This window comes from Dipodomys merriami, unplaced genomic scaffold (assembly GCF_024711535.1).
Source record: "Dipodomys merriami isolate MVZ:Mamm:240054 unplaced genomic scaffold, mDipMer1.0.p SCAF_42, whole genome shotgun sequence".
In the NCBI taxonomy this organism is placed as follows: domain Eukaryota; kingdom Metazoa; phylum Chordata; class Mammalia; order Rodentia; family Heteromyidae; genus Dipodomys; species Dipodomys merriami.
The window spans coordinates 6,160,668-6,177,642 of NW_027205826.1; the positions used below are offsets into that span (position 1 = coordinate 6,160,668).

Genomic DNA, 16,975 nt, shown 5'->3' on the forward strand with positions numbered 1-16,975 from the left:
ATCAAGCATTGTTGCCTCCTCCTTTGTTTCTCCTTCCCATCCCCCCCCACCTCTGCTTCTTTGTTTTGAGATAGGGTCTCATCTGTATAGCCCGGGCTGTCCTTGGTCTCACAGTCCTGCCTTGATAACAGGCATGTGCTCCCATGTCCTGCTGCCTATGCTGGTCTTCATTGTTTAGATAGGTCAGGCTGGCCCTCAAACTCATAGTCTTCCTGCTTCAGCCTCCCTTGTGCTGGCTGGGATTATAGTTAAGTATCCCTCAGCCCCATTGCCCAGCCTGGACTGTAACTTCTGGGCTCAAGCCATCCTTCAGTTTTAGCATCTCCAGTTTGGGTGTCCAGGTACCCCACGCTTGCCTAGCTGCACACGCACATTTACTATGTCACTGTAGATGCTATATTGTCTTGTTTGGGAAGTTAGGGGTGTAAGCCATCATTTAATAGAGTGACTCCAAACAATTCACATGAAATCTTGGCGCTTCAGCATCATGATATTAAGCCAAGGACTCAATGAATGGGGAAAAAATCTTATGTAAATATTTTATTTATTTATTTATTTATTCCCAGTCTTGGAGCTCGAACTCAAGACCTGGGCATTGTCCCTGAGCTTCTCTTTTGCTCAAGTCTAGCACACTACCACTTGAGCCACAGCACCACTTCCTGGTTTTTCTGTATATGTGGCACTGAAGAATCTAACATAGGGCTTCATGCATGGTAGGCAAGCACTCTACCACTAAGCCACATTCCAAGCCCCCATGTAAATATCTTGACCAAGTGGAACCTAACTGTTGGTATTGTTACTCTTACTTTTGGTATTAATTACCTTTTTATGTTTCATGTTTCATACAATCTTTAACTCCATCAACAGGCTTCTTGCAAATAGCTCTTCTCAGTTTAGGGATTGAGGCTCAGAACACTGCATGGCCCATGGTGAATCCCACTGCAGTTGTAGATTCCCACTGGGCTTTGTAATTAGATCTTCTTCAAAGTTGACTTTGGCCATGTGTGTTTAGATAATGGAGAGGTGGTTGGAAATTAGTTTTGCTAGCCTGGTTAGAAGAGCCTCAGCCTTCCTTCCATCCTTCTAGACCAAGTATGAACACCTCTGTTTTGTTTGGTGGTTGTTGTTTTTACTTCTTCAGGAAAAGTATTGCATTACCATGCTAATCACTACCTCCCCACAACAAAACTAACTCTGTTTAGTTCTAAATAAGAACAAAAGAACATTTAGGGACTGGATTCTTGGACCAGGAAAGTCAGGAAATTAAGCTAAGGCTTCAGCTCCCCTCCTGCCCCCCTCTGTAGGTGTGGAGCCCACGAGGCAGGTAGAACCCTCGGCCCTCCCTTCCCAGTGAACGAGCCTGTGATGCCCTGCAAAGCTCACTCCGCAACTGCTGGAGAAAAAGCTCGCTCCTCACAGCTGCCTGACTCTCCCTTTTCAAGCCCTTTCACTTAGGATCATTTGCATGAGAACAGATTCCTTTGTGCAGAGTTGGCCTGCCTGTTCTCCGTCCACGCTTCCAGTCCCCCAAGTCTTTGGGTTGGGTTGCTAGGCAGATATGACCCAGGCTTGCAAATCAGCTCTCTGCATTTCCCAGTCTGTGAGAACTTCAACTTGGTAAGCAGATTGAAAGGCTTGTGGTGCGAAGCTGGGGAGCGGCGTGTCCCGTGCCCAAGCCTGCTTGAGTGGCTTCTGGGTCTTTAGGGCTTACACAGAGGAAGGGGAGTGTGTGTGTGGGGGGGGGGGTCTGCTCAACCAATTACCTCTTCCTCTCTCTGCCCCCACCCTCTCCATTCAAGGGCCTACATTTTGAATGATTGGACTGAATTCCATTGGGGATAATTCTTTTGCTTTAAAATGTTCATATCTGGGTTGGGAATGTGGCTCAGTGGTAGAGTGCTTGCTAGCATGAGTGAAGCCCTGGGTTTGATTCCTTAGTACCGCATACACAGAAAAAGCCAGAAGTGGCGCAGTGGCTCAAGTGGTAGAGGGCTAGCTAGCCCTTCAGCAAAAGAAGCTTAGGGACAGTGCCCAGACCCTTGAGTTCAAGCCCCACGACTGGCAATAAATAATAAAAAGTTCATATCTGCTTGTTTTGATGACAGAGAATGTCAAATTGTGCCCCTTAGGAGGTCTGGGTAGATAGAGTGTATTTAGTTTGACATTGTGACCCCCTTCCCTTCTCTTCAAACTAAGGAAGGGTTACATACTGGGGGATCACAAAGACAGCTGGGGATGGGGGTGGGGTGCCTGACTAGTGATGCTAAGGATGGTGATATGATGATGATGATGATGGTGAAGATAACATGTTACCTGCTGTGTTGCCAAGTTGACTGAGAGAACATGTGTAAGGGACCGCCCACTGTTGTTGGCTCTTAGGACAAGTGACTTGACCTTTGACCATTGACCATTGTCTCCTAGAGAATTGAGAACCGAGGTTCAGAGCAGGATGGGGGGAGGACCTTGAACCAAGGGAAGGATGCACAGCACAGCAAGAGAGGGAGACGGGAGGGGGTGAACGCGTCTTGTACTGGGGGACCTTGAGGTCACCCATAACCACCCACGGAGCTGTGTCCAGGACTTGGACCTGGGTATGAGTCACTAACTCTGGAGTGACTTCTTTTTGTTTTGTTTCGCCTGTCCTAGGCTTTGTCCCCGAGTGCCTTTTGCTCTAGGCTAGCACTCTACCACTTGAGCCACAGCTCTACTTCAGGCTTTTCCTGTGATTCATTGGGAATAGAGTGTCACAGGCTTCCTGCCTAGGCTGGCTTCTAACTGCAGCCCTTAGATCTTCACCTCCTGAGTAGCTAGGATTTACAGGTGTGAGCCAGCACCACCTGGCTTGGAATGATTGGATTTCACCATTAAAAGTTTCTTCTTTTGGACTTAAGTCTTCCCAGCTTAGTGCTCTTGGAGTGTGATCCTCTCACAGCTTACAAAGAAAAAAAAAAAACAATAATAGAACATAGCCTTAGGGAGTCCTTTGGGGTTTTTTTGTTTTGTTTTGGTTTGGTTTGGTTTGGTTTGTGGCTTTTTTGGTGGTTTGTTTTTTGCACATCTTGAGCGTCCAACTCAGGGCCTGGACTCTGTCCTTGAGCCTTTCTGGGCTCAAGGCTAGAGCTCTACCACTTAAGCTACAGCACCACTTCTAGCTTTTTCTGTTTATGTGGTACTGAGGAATCAAACCCAGGGCTTCATGCATGCAAGGCAAACACTCTACCATTGAGCCACCTTCCCAGCCTTGAAGCCTCTGTTTAAAAAAAAAAATCTATCTATCTATCTATCTATCTATCTATCTATCTATCTATCTATCTATCTATCTATCTATCTATACATGTATAAGTATGTATGTATTGGAACTGCTGCAAAAGGCCTAAAACTCAAACCAATATCCTCAGAACAAGAAATCATGTCAGTCTGGGGCTGGGAAGGTAGCTCAGTGGTAGAGTGCTTGCCTCGCATGCATGAGGCCCTGGGTTCAATTCCTCAGCACCACATAAACAGAAAACCAGAAGTGGTACAGAAAACCAGAAGTGGTGCTATGGCTTAAGTGGTAGAGTGCTTGTGTTGAGCTGAAGAGCTCAGAGACAACGCCCAGGCTTGGAATTCAAATTTCACGACCAACAAAAAGAAAGAAAGATAAAAAAGAAATCATGTCAATCACATTGCATTTAGGAATAAGTGCATGCTGTATTAGACTTTGTGTCTAGTCTAGGTTATGGGTCATGGAATGTGGCAAAGTGCAAGGTACCAAGCCACTGACTTCTGCCTTGGTGGAATCAAGCTTTCTTTGGATAATTCTTGTCCACTGCCATGTTCCCCAAAGCCCAAGACACACAACCTCGCTCTTCTTCCTACTTCCTGTTCCTGTCCAAGCATACACACACTGTCAATGTGTGGTTTCCTGCAAGGCAGATCTTCGTTTTAACCCTCTGGGGCCAATGCAATGCATTTCCAGCTGCTGTGACTGATGCAGAATGGGTGCCCTGGGACTCTGTGGTGGACAGGACCTGGAAGGACCCTGCCCTGCTGTGGCCAGTGGAGATTCTAATCTCCTCGGGAGAAGTTAGCCTGGATGCACTGAGAACCTCTGTCCTTCCCTCCCATGCCCTGCCTGTTCATCATCCACAGCCTTCTGGTGAGAACTGATGAGTGCAGCCATCTACAGGGCCACAAAAACCACACCCCGGAGAATGTGCTTCCTATGGAGAAGATGTATGTGTCACTATTACCTTGCAACAAGTGGAGGAGCCTTTGGTTTTGGTTTGGTGGTACTGGGGTTTGGAGCTTGCAAGGCAAAGCAGGCTATTTGAGCCACTCCGCTGGGAGCCCCCCCCCCTTTTTTTTGCATTGGTTCTTTTTTTTTTTTTTTGGGGTCCGGTCATGGGGCCTGAACTCTGGGCCTGGGTGCTGTCCCTCAGCTCTTCAGCTCAAGGCTAGCACTCTACCACTTGAGCCACAGCACCACTTCCGGCTTTTTTTCTCTTTGCTTATGTGGTACTGAGGAATCGAACCCAGAGCCTCAGGCATGCAAGGCAAGCGCTCTACCACTGAGCCACCTTCCCAGCCCAGCATTGGTTCTTTTTTGAGATGGGCTCTTTCTTTATATCCTGGACTGTGATCCTCCTATTTGTGCTTCCTTTCCCCTCCCTCCACATCCTTGAGATGGTAGATCCTTGACACTGCTCCCAGCTGTTGATAAAGATAGATTCTTATGCCTTTTTTTTTTTCTTTGCTCAAGCTGGCCTTTTGAATTATGATCTCCCTGACCTCTATCTCCTAAGTAGCTAGGATTATAGTCTTAAGCCACGGAACCAGACAGATTTGTTTTGTTTTTGTAGTGAGTGCTGCAGACATGTTAGGGTAGTGTTCCACAACTTAGCAACCTCCCAAGGCCACAAAGTGAAGTCTTCTTTTTTGGGGGGGTACATTTTTTATTGTAAAAATAGTGTACAGAGGGGTTACAGTTACATGAGCAAAGTAATGAGTACATTTCCTGTCAAGTATTGTTGCCTCCTCCTTTGTTTTTCCTCTACCATCCCTTCCCTCCCACCTCCACAACTCTCCCCTTCCCCCCAAAGTAAAGTCTTTTTTTTTTGGGGGGGGGTCTGGTCGTGTGGCCTGAACTCTGGGCCTGGCGCTGTCCCTCAGCTCTTCAGCTCAAGGCTAGCTCTCTACCACTTGAGCCACAGCGCCACTTCCGGCTTTTGTTTTTTCTGCTTGTGTGGTGCTGAGGAGTCGAACCCAAGGCCTCAAGCATGCAAAGCGAGCGCTTTACCACTGAGCCACCTTCCCAGCCCCCAAAGTGAAGTCTTAATGTGAGAATTACAAGTGAGCCTCTGGAGGATGGCCAACTAGAATGGTCGTCTGACGTTAGTTAGGGAAATAGGGGATGAACCTGGTTTTCAGGGTGGGGCCTGGGCAGGCTAGATTTTCTTTTGTTCATTAAATACTGATTGAACACCCTTTGGTTAAGTTACTAACTTGGAGTTTGCATCCAGGAGTTGTGTGTTGCTTGAATCTCAGGCCAAGTATCAAGGACAAGCCATGCTCTGGATGTTTCTGATGTTCTTGAAATGTGATCCCTCCCCTCCCCTTCCCTCCCCTCCCCTTTTTTGGTTCTTTTTCTTTCGGTCATAGGGCTTGAACTTGGGGCCTGGATGCTGGCCCTGAGCTCTTTCATTCAAGGCTAGCACTGAACCACAGTTCCACTTCCGGTTTTTGGATGTTAATTGGAGATAAGAGTCTCATGGACTTTTCTGCCCTGCTGGTCTTGGACCCTGGTCCTTGGATGTTAGCCTGTTTAGTAGCTGGGATTACAGACTGAACCACCAGCGCCTGGCTTTCCTTTTAATTAGCATCAGCAAAAGGGAGATTCCTCTTCCACTCACTTTACAGCGAGACCTCAAAGCCAGATTTGCTGGAAGGTAGCTTATAGCAACAATGCCAGCCATCACTGGAGTCTGCCCAGCGGAAGGATCTAGCTCAGGTTTACTCAAGATGACACAGTCGAACCAAGTTAGGAGCTTTGAAAATGCAAACCAGAATGACACTTGACTTTGCAAAACTGGCATAGCTCCTGACCAAGGTGTTTGTAAGTTCTTCCTTCACTGGGTTCAGAATCCAGCGGCAGAGCATTCTGATGCTCATCTCGCCGCCATTACCTATAGCCAGCCCGGATTTCACCATCCACACCCAGAATGTTTTTGTTGAATATTCATTTCACTGAGGCTTGCCTGGTGCTTTCTCAGAGCATTCTCATATTACCCCTTGTTGGGCACCAGTGAGACTAACTACTCAGTAGGCTGAGATCTAAAGATCACCATTGGAAGACAACCCTGGGGTCAGAAACTGTGAGAGATGCTTCTCTCCAGCTAATCACCAAAAAGCCAGAAGTGTTACTGTGGGCTCAAGCGGCAAAAAATACTAAGGGACAGTGCCTAGGCCCTGAGTTCAAGCTCCCATACCAGCCAACACACAAAAAATGTTATCCCTTTAAAACAAAAAGTGGAAAGATAGAATAACAATAGCCAGCATAGCTGAGCAGTTACTGAGAATTTGTGTTGGATTATTTGATTCCTGTGAAACATTTGGGGTGGAGCAGGTAGCTTGCAGGTAAATGAGGTCTTCAAGACATATTTTTCTTGACACGGCCATCACATTCCCTAGATTCATCCTCCAAAAGGCAAATTTGTCAAAGTAACAGCGTCACCAAATTCAACATTCTTTGCCCAAATTTTAGTGTAGCTCGACTCCACCCATACCTCACCTTCAGACATTCTCAGATAAAACATTAGCAAGAAGTGGGCTTAGTGTGCTCAGGATGCCAGGATTTGATCCCACAGATTAGGGAGAGGGATTTAAGAAAACAGAAATGTGTTTCACTGGTCTGGAAGCTGGGAATCTTAAGATAAAAGACGTGGTTCAGGCTCATCTGGTTCCTGATAAGGGATCTTCCTGGCTTGATAATGGCCTGTTCACCTGGTAGGGCAAGAGAACAAAGCTCTTCCATCTCATTCTCCCACAGTCTCATCATCTAAGCCTACGTGCCTCTCCTAGGCCTTCTCCAAATTCCATCACATTGGGATTTAGGGCTTGACTTAGATGTTTTGGTGGAACCAAAACCTTTATTCTAACACATTTCCTTGGAGAGGTGGGATGGATCTAGAGCAAGGATGATTATACACAAATAGAGAAGATGCTATAGAAAGTTTGCTTAAAAGTTCCCTCTTCTCACACAAACATGACCAAAAGAAAAAGAAATACTGAGCTTGATTAACAGGACAAGAAGAAAGATGAGACATAAAATGTGGCTGGTGCCAATGGCTCTGGCCTGTCCTTTAGCAACTCACTTGGGAGACAGATTGAGAGGATTATAATTTGAGGCCAGCCTCAGTAATAGGTTCTTAAGACCCTCTGTCAACTAATAGCTGAGTGTGGTAGTATGTACCTGTCACTCAACTTAAGAGGCTCTAGGTTCCAGGCATGGAAGTAGGCAGGAAGTACAAAAAAGAAAAGTATGAAAATGTGTTGGAGAAGTGACTTAGGTGTAGAACAACTGTTCAACATACACGAAGCCCTGAGTTCAAACCTCAGTACTGCAAAAAGAAAAAAGTATGGTCAAGTCTACTAAAAAACAAAACAAAAAAGGAAAAAGAATTGAACTTAATCTCTTCTAGATCTACAATCCAGAATATATATATATATATATATATATATATATATATATATATATATATATATATATATATATTTGCTTTATTAGCTTGCATAAATAGTATGGGGGGGGCGGGGAGGTGCAGGGAGAACTGGGAATGTGGCTTAGTGGTAGAGTGCTTGCCTAGCATGCATGAAGCCCTGGGTTCCATTCCTCAGTATCACATAAACAGAAAAAGCTGGAAGTAGCACTGTGGCTCAAGTGGTAGAGTGCTAACCTTGAGCAAAAGAAGCTGGGGGACAGTGCCCAGGCCCTTGAGTTCAAGGCCCAGGACTGAAAAAAAAAAAAAAAGTACAAGGGGGCTTCATTGCAATACATCTATAGGCCCCATTTTACTTACAAATATATTGTAGGGAAAAAAATATTGTAGAAAAAAAAAAAAGGAGAGAGGAGGCCAAGTGTGTTGGTGTATACCTGTAATCCCAGCACTGCAGACAGAGGCAGAAGGAACATCAGTTTGAGTCTGGGCTGGGCTACATGGTGAGATTCTGTCTTGAAAAACAAAATAAACAGCAACAAGTTGACCGGGGATCTCCGGTAGCTGAAGGACAGCCCTCCCCCCTGGTCATGCCATTCGGGAATTTTCAAGTAGAGGAGAGAGGTATAGAGAAAAGATGGCCTTCAGATGTGCAGTTGCTCTGTTTTTCTGATCTGTGTTCCACGACCCAGTTATAATTTTCACAGGGCTCCTGAGCTTTTAGCTGCATGGCTCTCCTGGATTGGCTTGTGCTACATGGTTTCCTTCTGTGACCATCTCAACAGGCGGTCTTGGCCTAGAAGTGGACAGGATGCTCCCCTGTGGATGGCCTTCCTGGCATCTCTGGGCTCCCAGAAGAGATGCTCCTGACTGCAGGTTCTTGCTTGAGATCTCCAAGCTTAAAGGGATAAATGAGGTCTCCCAGCTTAAATGAATGGAAAAAATGGAGCCCCTCCCCCTTCTCACTTCTCTGTCTTTCTGCCTCCTTTCTTTGTACTGCTGAAGATCAAACCCAAGGTTTTGTGTATATGCTAGGTAGATTTCCTCTATAGAGCTATAGCCCTTGCCCAAATAAAGTATTTTCTTACTTGTTTTACTTTGTTTTGAGACAGAGTCTTGCTAGATAGTGCAGGCTAGCCTAGAACTTTCTATATAGTCCTAATTAAATTTGAATCCTCAGTCCTCCTATCAGGGTAAAGGTTTTTTGTTTGTGGTGTCTGTGCTAGGGCTTGAACACTTTTTTTTTTTTTGGTCAGTCATGCGGCTTGAACTCTGGGCCTGGGCGCTGTCCCTCAGCTCTTCAGCTCAAGGCTAGCACTCTACCACTTGAGCCACAGCACCACTTCTGACTTTTTCTGCTGAGGAATCAACCCCAGGGCCTCATGCATGCAAGGCAAGCACTCTACCACTGAGCCACCTTCCCAGCCCAGAGTCTTGTACTCTTGCTTGGCTTTTTTTTTTTTTTTCTTTTTTTCTTCATGTCTGGAACATGAGCCACGCCTCAACTCCTGGCTTTTTAGTGGTTAATTGGTGATAAGAGTCTCATCTCACAGACTTTTCTGCTCTAGCTGGCTTTGAACCTTGAGCATTAGATCTCAGTCTCCTAAGTAGCTAGGATCGCAGGTTCCCGCCACCAGTATACTGCAATAAAGCTGTGTTAAAGATGGCAGTGGAGTTGCTTTCCTGCTTGTGTGGAGGTATCAGGTCAAGGTTATTCTTTGTGTCCTTGGATGAGCTGAAAGTGCATCCTACCTCTGCTTTAAGAATCTACCTGCCCACGTTGAGCCAGACTCCTACTGACTTGGGGTGAGGAAAGGGACCCTGCCATAACTCTTGGTCCTGGCTGTGGTTGTTATCTGGGGGCCTGGACTAGAATGAAGCGAAAGTTAAGGAGGCGTCCACTCCGTGGGTTGTAAGTGCGCAGCGGTGGCTGAAAGGGAGATGCTACCTCCTTAAATTCCAAGCCCTTAGTAGGGGCTTCTGCTTTCTTCACCCTACCTTACCTGTCCCTTACCTGGACACATCTGGATGGATGGGAGGGCCTCCTCTCTGTGGAGCTCAGGTTCTCCCTTCCCAGAGCTGCCTTGAGGATCTCGGCTGAGAGCTCAGGGATTCTGCTGCAACGTTATGCAGGTCTTACTCGCCTTGTGGGAGCTGCCTGTGGTTTCCCTTCTCAGGACAAGCCTCCTCTTCTGCTCTGTGACTCTAACACTCTTCCTCCTTCCACAGCCTTTCGTTGCCTCTCACCTGAACTGGACCTTGGTTCTCTGCTTGCCATCTTCTTCCAGCATGGGTGCTGGGGGGGGGCGGGAAGGGAGGTGTTCCATATAGATTCTTCCCCTTTACTTTCTACAGGGTAGTACCCTGACCAACTTCATCAGCTGAGGCCCCTTCCTGCTTTGATTTTCTCTGCCATGCTCACATTTAATCTTTTTGACTTTTCTGCAACCCTTACCCGCCCGTCCACCCCCCCCCCAAAAAAAAGTATTTGGTGTGAGAGAGGGATTTCATTTGTCTCATTCATGGCTTTGTGCAGTGTCTGGATTAAAGGGCCAGTACACATTTGTTGGACCAATGACTAGATGTGTGGGGGACTCATGTCAGGCCTCAGATGGGCAGCTAGTGCCCAAGGCTCTTCCTAGCACCCCCCTCCCCCAACTTCCGTGAGACTCCAGGCCCCTGGCCAGCACACAACCCATGTTCTGATTTTTTTGAGGTTAAACAACCGAATTCTGTAATAAGAGAATTCCTCCCTCCCCCCTCCCCCCCCCCATCCCCAGCTCTGCTTCTTTGTCTCTTCTGGCCTCAGCTCATCAGAAACTGCTGTCTCTGGGAAACTAACAAAGCCCTCTGCCAGAAAAGTCTGTCCAACCTCCTTGTTATTTCAGCTGTTTTCAAGGGTCTCTAGGAAGATGCTTGGCCCAGGGAAGCCCATGGGGAGCCAGAGTCAGGTGATGGATTGAGGGGCTCAGGAAGCCCCAGGACACTGCCCAGCAGGTCGCCCGGTCATTTTACCCTCATTCTCTTGGCTGGCAGCCTCCAGGGCTCATTTCCCTGCTCATTAGCCTGGAAACTGAAGGGAAATCAAACTTCCGCCTACCTGGCAGCCCTGCTTTAAATTTTGGTAAGGGCCCTGGGATCTAGGTCAGTAGTATAGCACCTGCTTAGTAAGCCTCCATGAGGCCCTGGGTGCTGTCTCTTAACACCACAAAAAGTCCATGAATAAGATGGAGATTGGAGCTGGGCATGATCATGGGTCACATCTGTGATCTCAGCTACTGGGAAGGCAGAGATTAAGAGGGTCCCAGTTCAAGGCTAGACTGCCCTACTATATCTCCATGAGGCTGGCTGGGATGGATTCCTGTGGTGTCCAGATTCCAACAGCTCCTCAGATCTCCGAGCTCCCCAGGCAGGAATACAACAATCATTGATTGTCAGCCTTATCATGATTCCTATTCTCTGATGCCCATTTCTGTTGTTATTCTTGTTTCGACAGTACTTGTGTTTGAACTCAGGGCCTTTCACTTTCTAGGCAGGCACTTTACTACTTGAGCCATATCCTCAGCCCTTTTTTGATTTAGCTTTTGTTCAGATACTCTTAACTTGTGGCCCAAGGTCACGCTCAGACAGAGATCCTCCTATTAGCTTGGACCACAAGGGCACTCACCACCAAACTCCTTAGGCAGGTGGCCAGCCCCTTGCCAGTGCCTGCCCTCCCACCATAGACTGACAGCTATGGAAAGTTGGGAGATAAAGTCCTGGGCCAGCAAGTGGGCCCAGTTTCTTTAGGACAACTAGGCTTAAAAAGGACCAGCATGGATCTTAATGGAACTCCTTGGCTTAGAGTCCTCCATTGGATGTTTCATGTTGAAGTAGGCTCTGAGAGGAGACTTGAGCTGGTACAGCTTCTTTCCAGGCTTTGCCTTTGTTTTAGGGATTTTAGAAAAAATCCTTTAAACAAGGTTAACTAGACCTTGGCTCCAACCAGCCAGTTCCTGTAATGGAAAAAAATGCCTCTAGATCCCCCTCCCCTTAACCTAACCCACCTTGACTGTTCTGTTCAGGACTGACAGATAAAACAGTTAGGCTGTAACTGGCACATACTGGAAACATCGAGAGTTTACCGTAAACTCTGCCTTTTTCACGTGCTTATGGTAAACTCCACTAAACTCTTCCTGCCTTACCCGTTGAACTTGTGAGTCATTTAAACTAAAAGTGATAGGCTGGTTTAAACAGCCATTATGTGACAAACTATAACCTCACTGGCCACTGCATGTGGTCTAGTTTGACTGTGCAATCTTTTGGGCGTGTGACAATCTCATTGGTCACCTGTGCTTGACCAGGCTTGACCTGAATTTTGCCTTTAAAAACCAAAGTACATGGGCCGCTGGGGGGGTTGCAGTATCAGCTCCCGAGCCTGTGCTATGGCCCTGGCCAGTCAGTGTAGGAACCTTCTCAATAAAGTTGCTTCTTTATTAACAACTTTGTTGCGGTGGGCTCTGTCACTTTGGACGACTAGGTGGGGCTTGCCTTGCCTGAGTAGGGGGTCTTCCTTCTACAGTTTGACTTTTCCTTCTAGCTTAAAAAGTAAATCTAGGCTGGGCACCAGTGGCTCATGCCTGTAATCCTAGCTACTCAGGAGGCTGAGATCTGAGGATCAGAGTTTGAAGCCAGCCTGGGCAGAAAAGTTCATGAGACTCTTATCTGCAGTTAATGATTAAAAGAAACCAGAAGTAGAGCTGTGGCTGAAGTGGTAGAGTAGTAGCCTTGAGTAAAAGAAGTGCAAAGACAGCTTCCAGGCCCTGAGTTCAAGCTTAAGGGGACACACACACACACACACACAAACACACACACACACACACACACACACACACACACACACACACACACACACACATACACACACACACACACACACACAATCTACAAACTGAGAAGGGATTAAATGTCTCCCCAGAGATATGGTGGCAAGCTGGCTAAATTAGCTTATTTCCATTCCTGTGAAAATTTTAAGTTCTGTGTTAAGGATTCTCTGAAAATCCTTGTATCATGGAACAATGGAGGTAAACAATCTATGTGTACTTTCATTTCACCTTCTTTCAGGAGTGATTTTTTTTTTCCCCTCCTGGAACTCTCTTGTACCTTGAGTCATTCTTAAATGGATTATTGAGCAGGAATGAAGTCTCTCCAGGGCTCCTGGGCTAAGTAGCTTTAAGAAGAAAAGCATTCTAGGACCATTGCTCAATGCTCAGGAGCCTGTGGAATGAGGCTGGAAGTTAAGCACCAGGTGAACAAGTATTTGTTAAGTAATCTGCTTGTGCAAGAAACTTCCAGAAAGACTTTCCAAAAAAGAGAAATCTTCCAGGGCCTCAAGTTCAACAAACACTTGCTGGCATCTAATTGAGTTGAAATCACTCTCCTTTTGGAAAGAGGAATTTGCATTTCTGAACAATTGATTCATTGGACTTCTGAAGATCTTGGCTGTTTACTGGACTTCCTTTTATTTTGATTAAGGAATATCTGCCCATCATTTACATATTCCCACCTATCCCCATCCCCTCCTGCTGACTGTTGGCTTAGCTGGTAGGGAGGACAAAAATCTAGGCCTACTAACATGACACATTGGTTCTTTCCCGTGTTCAACTAAGGCTTTTATTTGGTCCAGAATTTTAGCTCTGTGTCTTCTCACTACCTTCAAAAACTAGGATAATGACATCTTCCTCCTCTCTCAGCTCTATTTGTAACCAGTAGCTGAAAGTCTAGCCCTGACTTGCAAAACTCACTGTGATAGGTTTCACCTTGGTCTTTGTCAGCTGGAGCCCAGTCACCTCTAGTTAGGCTGTGCTGTTTTCCTGTCTCATGTAAGACCAGAGTCAAGTTGGTTTTTGTTTTCTAGCACTTTCCTACTCCAAGAATGAACCAGGACTAGCAGTGTAGGCCTCACCTGGGAGCTTGGTAGAATTACAGATTCCCAACCCCAGCCTTACACACCAAATCTATCTTGTCTTTTCTTTCTGTACTCCTTTTCCTCTACCTCTTCTTCTCTTTCTCCTTCTCTCCTCCCTTTCCCTCCCTAATGCTAGAGATGGAACTTAGGATCTCATATATTCTAGGCAAGTGTTCTACCTCTGAATTATATCTCTAGTCCTTTTCTACTACAGATTCCATGATTAGGCTGATCATGGTTGTACAAGCCTGTAATCCCAGAACTCAGTAGGCTGAGGCAGGAGGATGGCAAGTTTGAGACCAGCCTGGGCTACATGCCTGAGTTGTACAATGAGACTCTTGTCTCAAAAAAATTACATAATTATGGGGCTGGGAAGGTGGCTCAGTGGTAGAGTGCTTGTCTTGCATGCATGAGGCCCTAGGTTCGATTCCTCAGCACCACATAAGAAGAAAAAGCTGGAAGTAGTGCGGTGGCTCAAGTGGTAGAGCGCTAGCCTTGAGCTGAAGAGCTGAGGGACAGCGCCCAGGCCCAGAGTTCAGGCACCATGACTGGCAAAAAAAAAATTAAATTAAATTTAAAAAATTACATAATTAGGGTGAAAAGGGACATATTTCCAGGAAAATTTTTTACATTTAATTACAAACATATGCAAGTTGAAAGTACTTTACAGTAAATAGCCATATTGCTACCACCTAGATTCTATTATTAATTTTGTTGCTACATGTCCTCTTTTTCTCCCAAATTAATTTCTTTTTTTCTTTTTTCTTTGTTGGTTGGGGGGCTTGAACTCTGGGCCTGGGCGCTGTCTCTGAGCTCTTCAGTTCAAGGCGAGCATACTACCACTTGAGCCACATCACCACTTCGCCCCCAAATTAATTTCTATCAAGTGTGTATTTGTGTATTTGTGTGTGTGTGTGTGTTTGTGTGTGTGTGTGTGTGTGTGTGTGTGTGTGTGTGTGTGTGTGTGTGTGTAGGTGTTGGTCCTGGGGCTTGAACTCAGGGCCTGGATGCTATCCCTGAGCTTTTGTGTCATGGCTACCACTCTGCCACTTCAGCCACAGCACCATCAGCTTTTTGGTAGTTAACTGGAGATTTAAAAAAAAAATCTTCTATACTTTTCCTGCCTTGGCTGGCTTCAACTCTACTCCTTCAATCTCCGTCTCCTGAGTAGCTGGAATTACAGGTGTGAGCCACTGGCTGAAAATGGTTAGGTTAGAGCATGAATATTACAGAGACTTGTGTCTTAATCCTAATGATCTAACCTTTTAGAATTCTCAGTGAGTTTAACGAAGTCACAATTAACTTGGGGATTTCTTGTGAATCAGACGCACGTGGTAGCAAGAGGGGCTGCACTGGGATTTAGCAGAGTTGGGGGGCTGAGCCTTCTTTCCCCACCAAGAACGCTGGGCCTCCACCTCCCATCTACACTGTGCGTGGGTTGAGAGAAGTCATCTCTCATATTACTTCTGACCCTGTAACTAGAGGTCCATTGCAAATATTATTGTCATGGCATTTCAGGTGGAAGAAACTGAGGAGCCCGTTAAATATTCAAATAAGAAGGAAAACATCTGTTGGCGTGGAAAAATGATTATTTCCTAAGCTACTGGGTAAAACACAGCTGCACTGGCAGTTTTAAAACTGTTTTCTTGTCAATTTTTGTTCTTTCAGGAAACCTGACAGAAACCTCAACCATCTGGAACTTAGAAACTCATTTGGGGCTGACTGCGGCTTCTAGAACATTCAGGTGTTCAGATGGGAGAATGTATCCGACAGGCACCAGATGGAGTCTCACACAGATGCAGGGCTTGGGCTGTGACTCTTAACATCCTCGAGCGGCGATTTGCTGCCTGGTCAAAGAGCAGTTGCTGACTGTGGCGTCTAATAGTTGCACGTCTTGGTGGTCATCGTGTGAAGCTGCAGTAGTGAAGTAGCTCCTATGGAGAGGAACTTCCGGTGATTTACAAGTCTCCTGACTCTCTGGGATTAGGGTTTCAGATGGAGTCCTCATTTCTGTAGCCCCAACCATCTCTGTAACACCTTCACCATTAACACTGCCATTACCAGTCACACACACTGCACCTGCTCCTGCAGACAGAGCACTGCGGGGGAATCCCTAGCAGTGATTCACCTTTGCAGCCGACAGAGGGAAGCTGCTTACCAGCATGGGCTGGCTTTCTCTGAAAGTTTTGTTGGTGGGAGTGAGTTTCTCTGGATTTTTTTACCCTCTTGTGGACTTTGGGATCCGTGGGAAAAAGATGGGCCAGAAACCAAATATCGTGATCATCTTGGCTGATGATATGGGATGGGGTGACCTGGGAGCAAATTGGGCAGAGACAAAGGACACCCCCAACCTGGATAAGATGGCTTCGGAAGGAATGAGGTGAGTGTTGAAGATGCCAAGCTCACATATCTGTGGATGTCTCCACCCAGTTCTTAAATCATGTGGGTGCATGTTGATTTTATTACTTATTCATCTGGTTTAAAGCCAGCTTGCCAGCATGAAGAAAATTATCTACCCATCTACCCATCCATCCATCCATCCATCCACTCATCCATCCACCCACTCACCCATCCATTTCTCCATTCATTTATTCATTCACCCACCCATTCATTTACCCATCCATCCATCTATCCACCTATCCACCCCACTATCCTATCTACTCTACATATCCATCCATCTGCCTACCCACCTACCCAATCCATCCATCCAACATATTTGGAGTGTACATATATATTAGAAGCTGGGAGTACAGAGGTGGACAAGACAGAAATCGTTGCCGTCATTTTACTCACTTGGCAGAGGAGACAGGTTAAACGGCTTGTAAGAATTGCAATTGAGTCATAGATAATTTTTTTCCCTTTTCAAAAGAAAAGTAAGAATTTTACAATGGAGTCATACATGAGTCTGTGTTTAGAGTTCTTGGAGTTTATAAAGGGGAGGATGAAGAACTCAGCCTGATGGCTCGGGGTGGGGGGGGGAGGGAGAAAACTTTGAAAAGCAGCTGAGAACCATGGGTACACATGCTCATTTGTGAGTGGACATGATGAATGAACAGTTAAGATGCACACGACCACTGTAGGGTTGAGGTTGCACATCTGTGGAGTGGGACTGGAACGTTTCCCTGCTTTTTCCACACAGATGGAGAACAAGTGTCAGAGCTGGCCAACATCTACATTTTTTAAAAAAATTGTTTTTTTGCCTTGAGACATTTTTGATCCTCCTAACTCAGCCTCCTGAGTGCTAGGATTACAGGCATGCGTCACCAAGCCTAGTTGACTTTTGTGTTGTTTTTCTGGCTGATGTGGATGAGTTGCCAGTATGGATCCCATCTGT

At 46.1% G+C, this 16,975-nt stretch overlaps 1 protein-coding gene across 3 annotated transcripts in view; it reads left to right on the forward strand.

The window, feature by feature from the left end:
- The window catches only part of Arsg (arylsulfatase G), a 113,704-nt gene that overhangs the window by 28,697 nt on the left and 68,032 nt on the right, over nt 1-16,975 (forward strand). For 2 of the 3 annotated variants that reach the window (XM_069993148.1, XM_069993149.1), the window contains exon 2: nt 15,310-16,021. In XM_069993148.1, coding sequence (XP_069849249.1) covers nt 15,804-16,021 — 218 coding nt within the window. In that variant the 5' untranslated portion in view covers nt 15,310-15,803. Of the gene's footprint in view, nt 1-1,598; nt 1,618-15,309; nt 16,022-16,975 lie in introns of those variants that run through there. The other variant, XM_069993150.1, reaches the window with a different exon arrangement.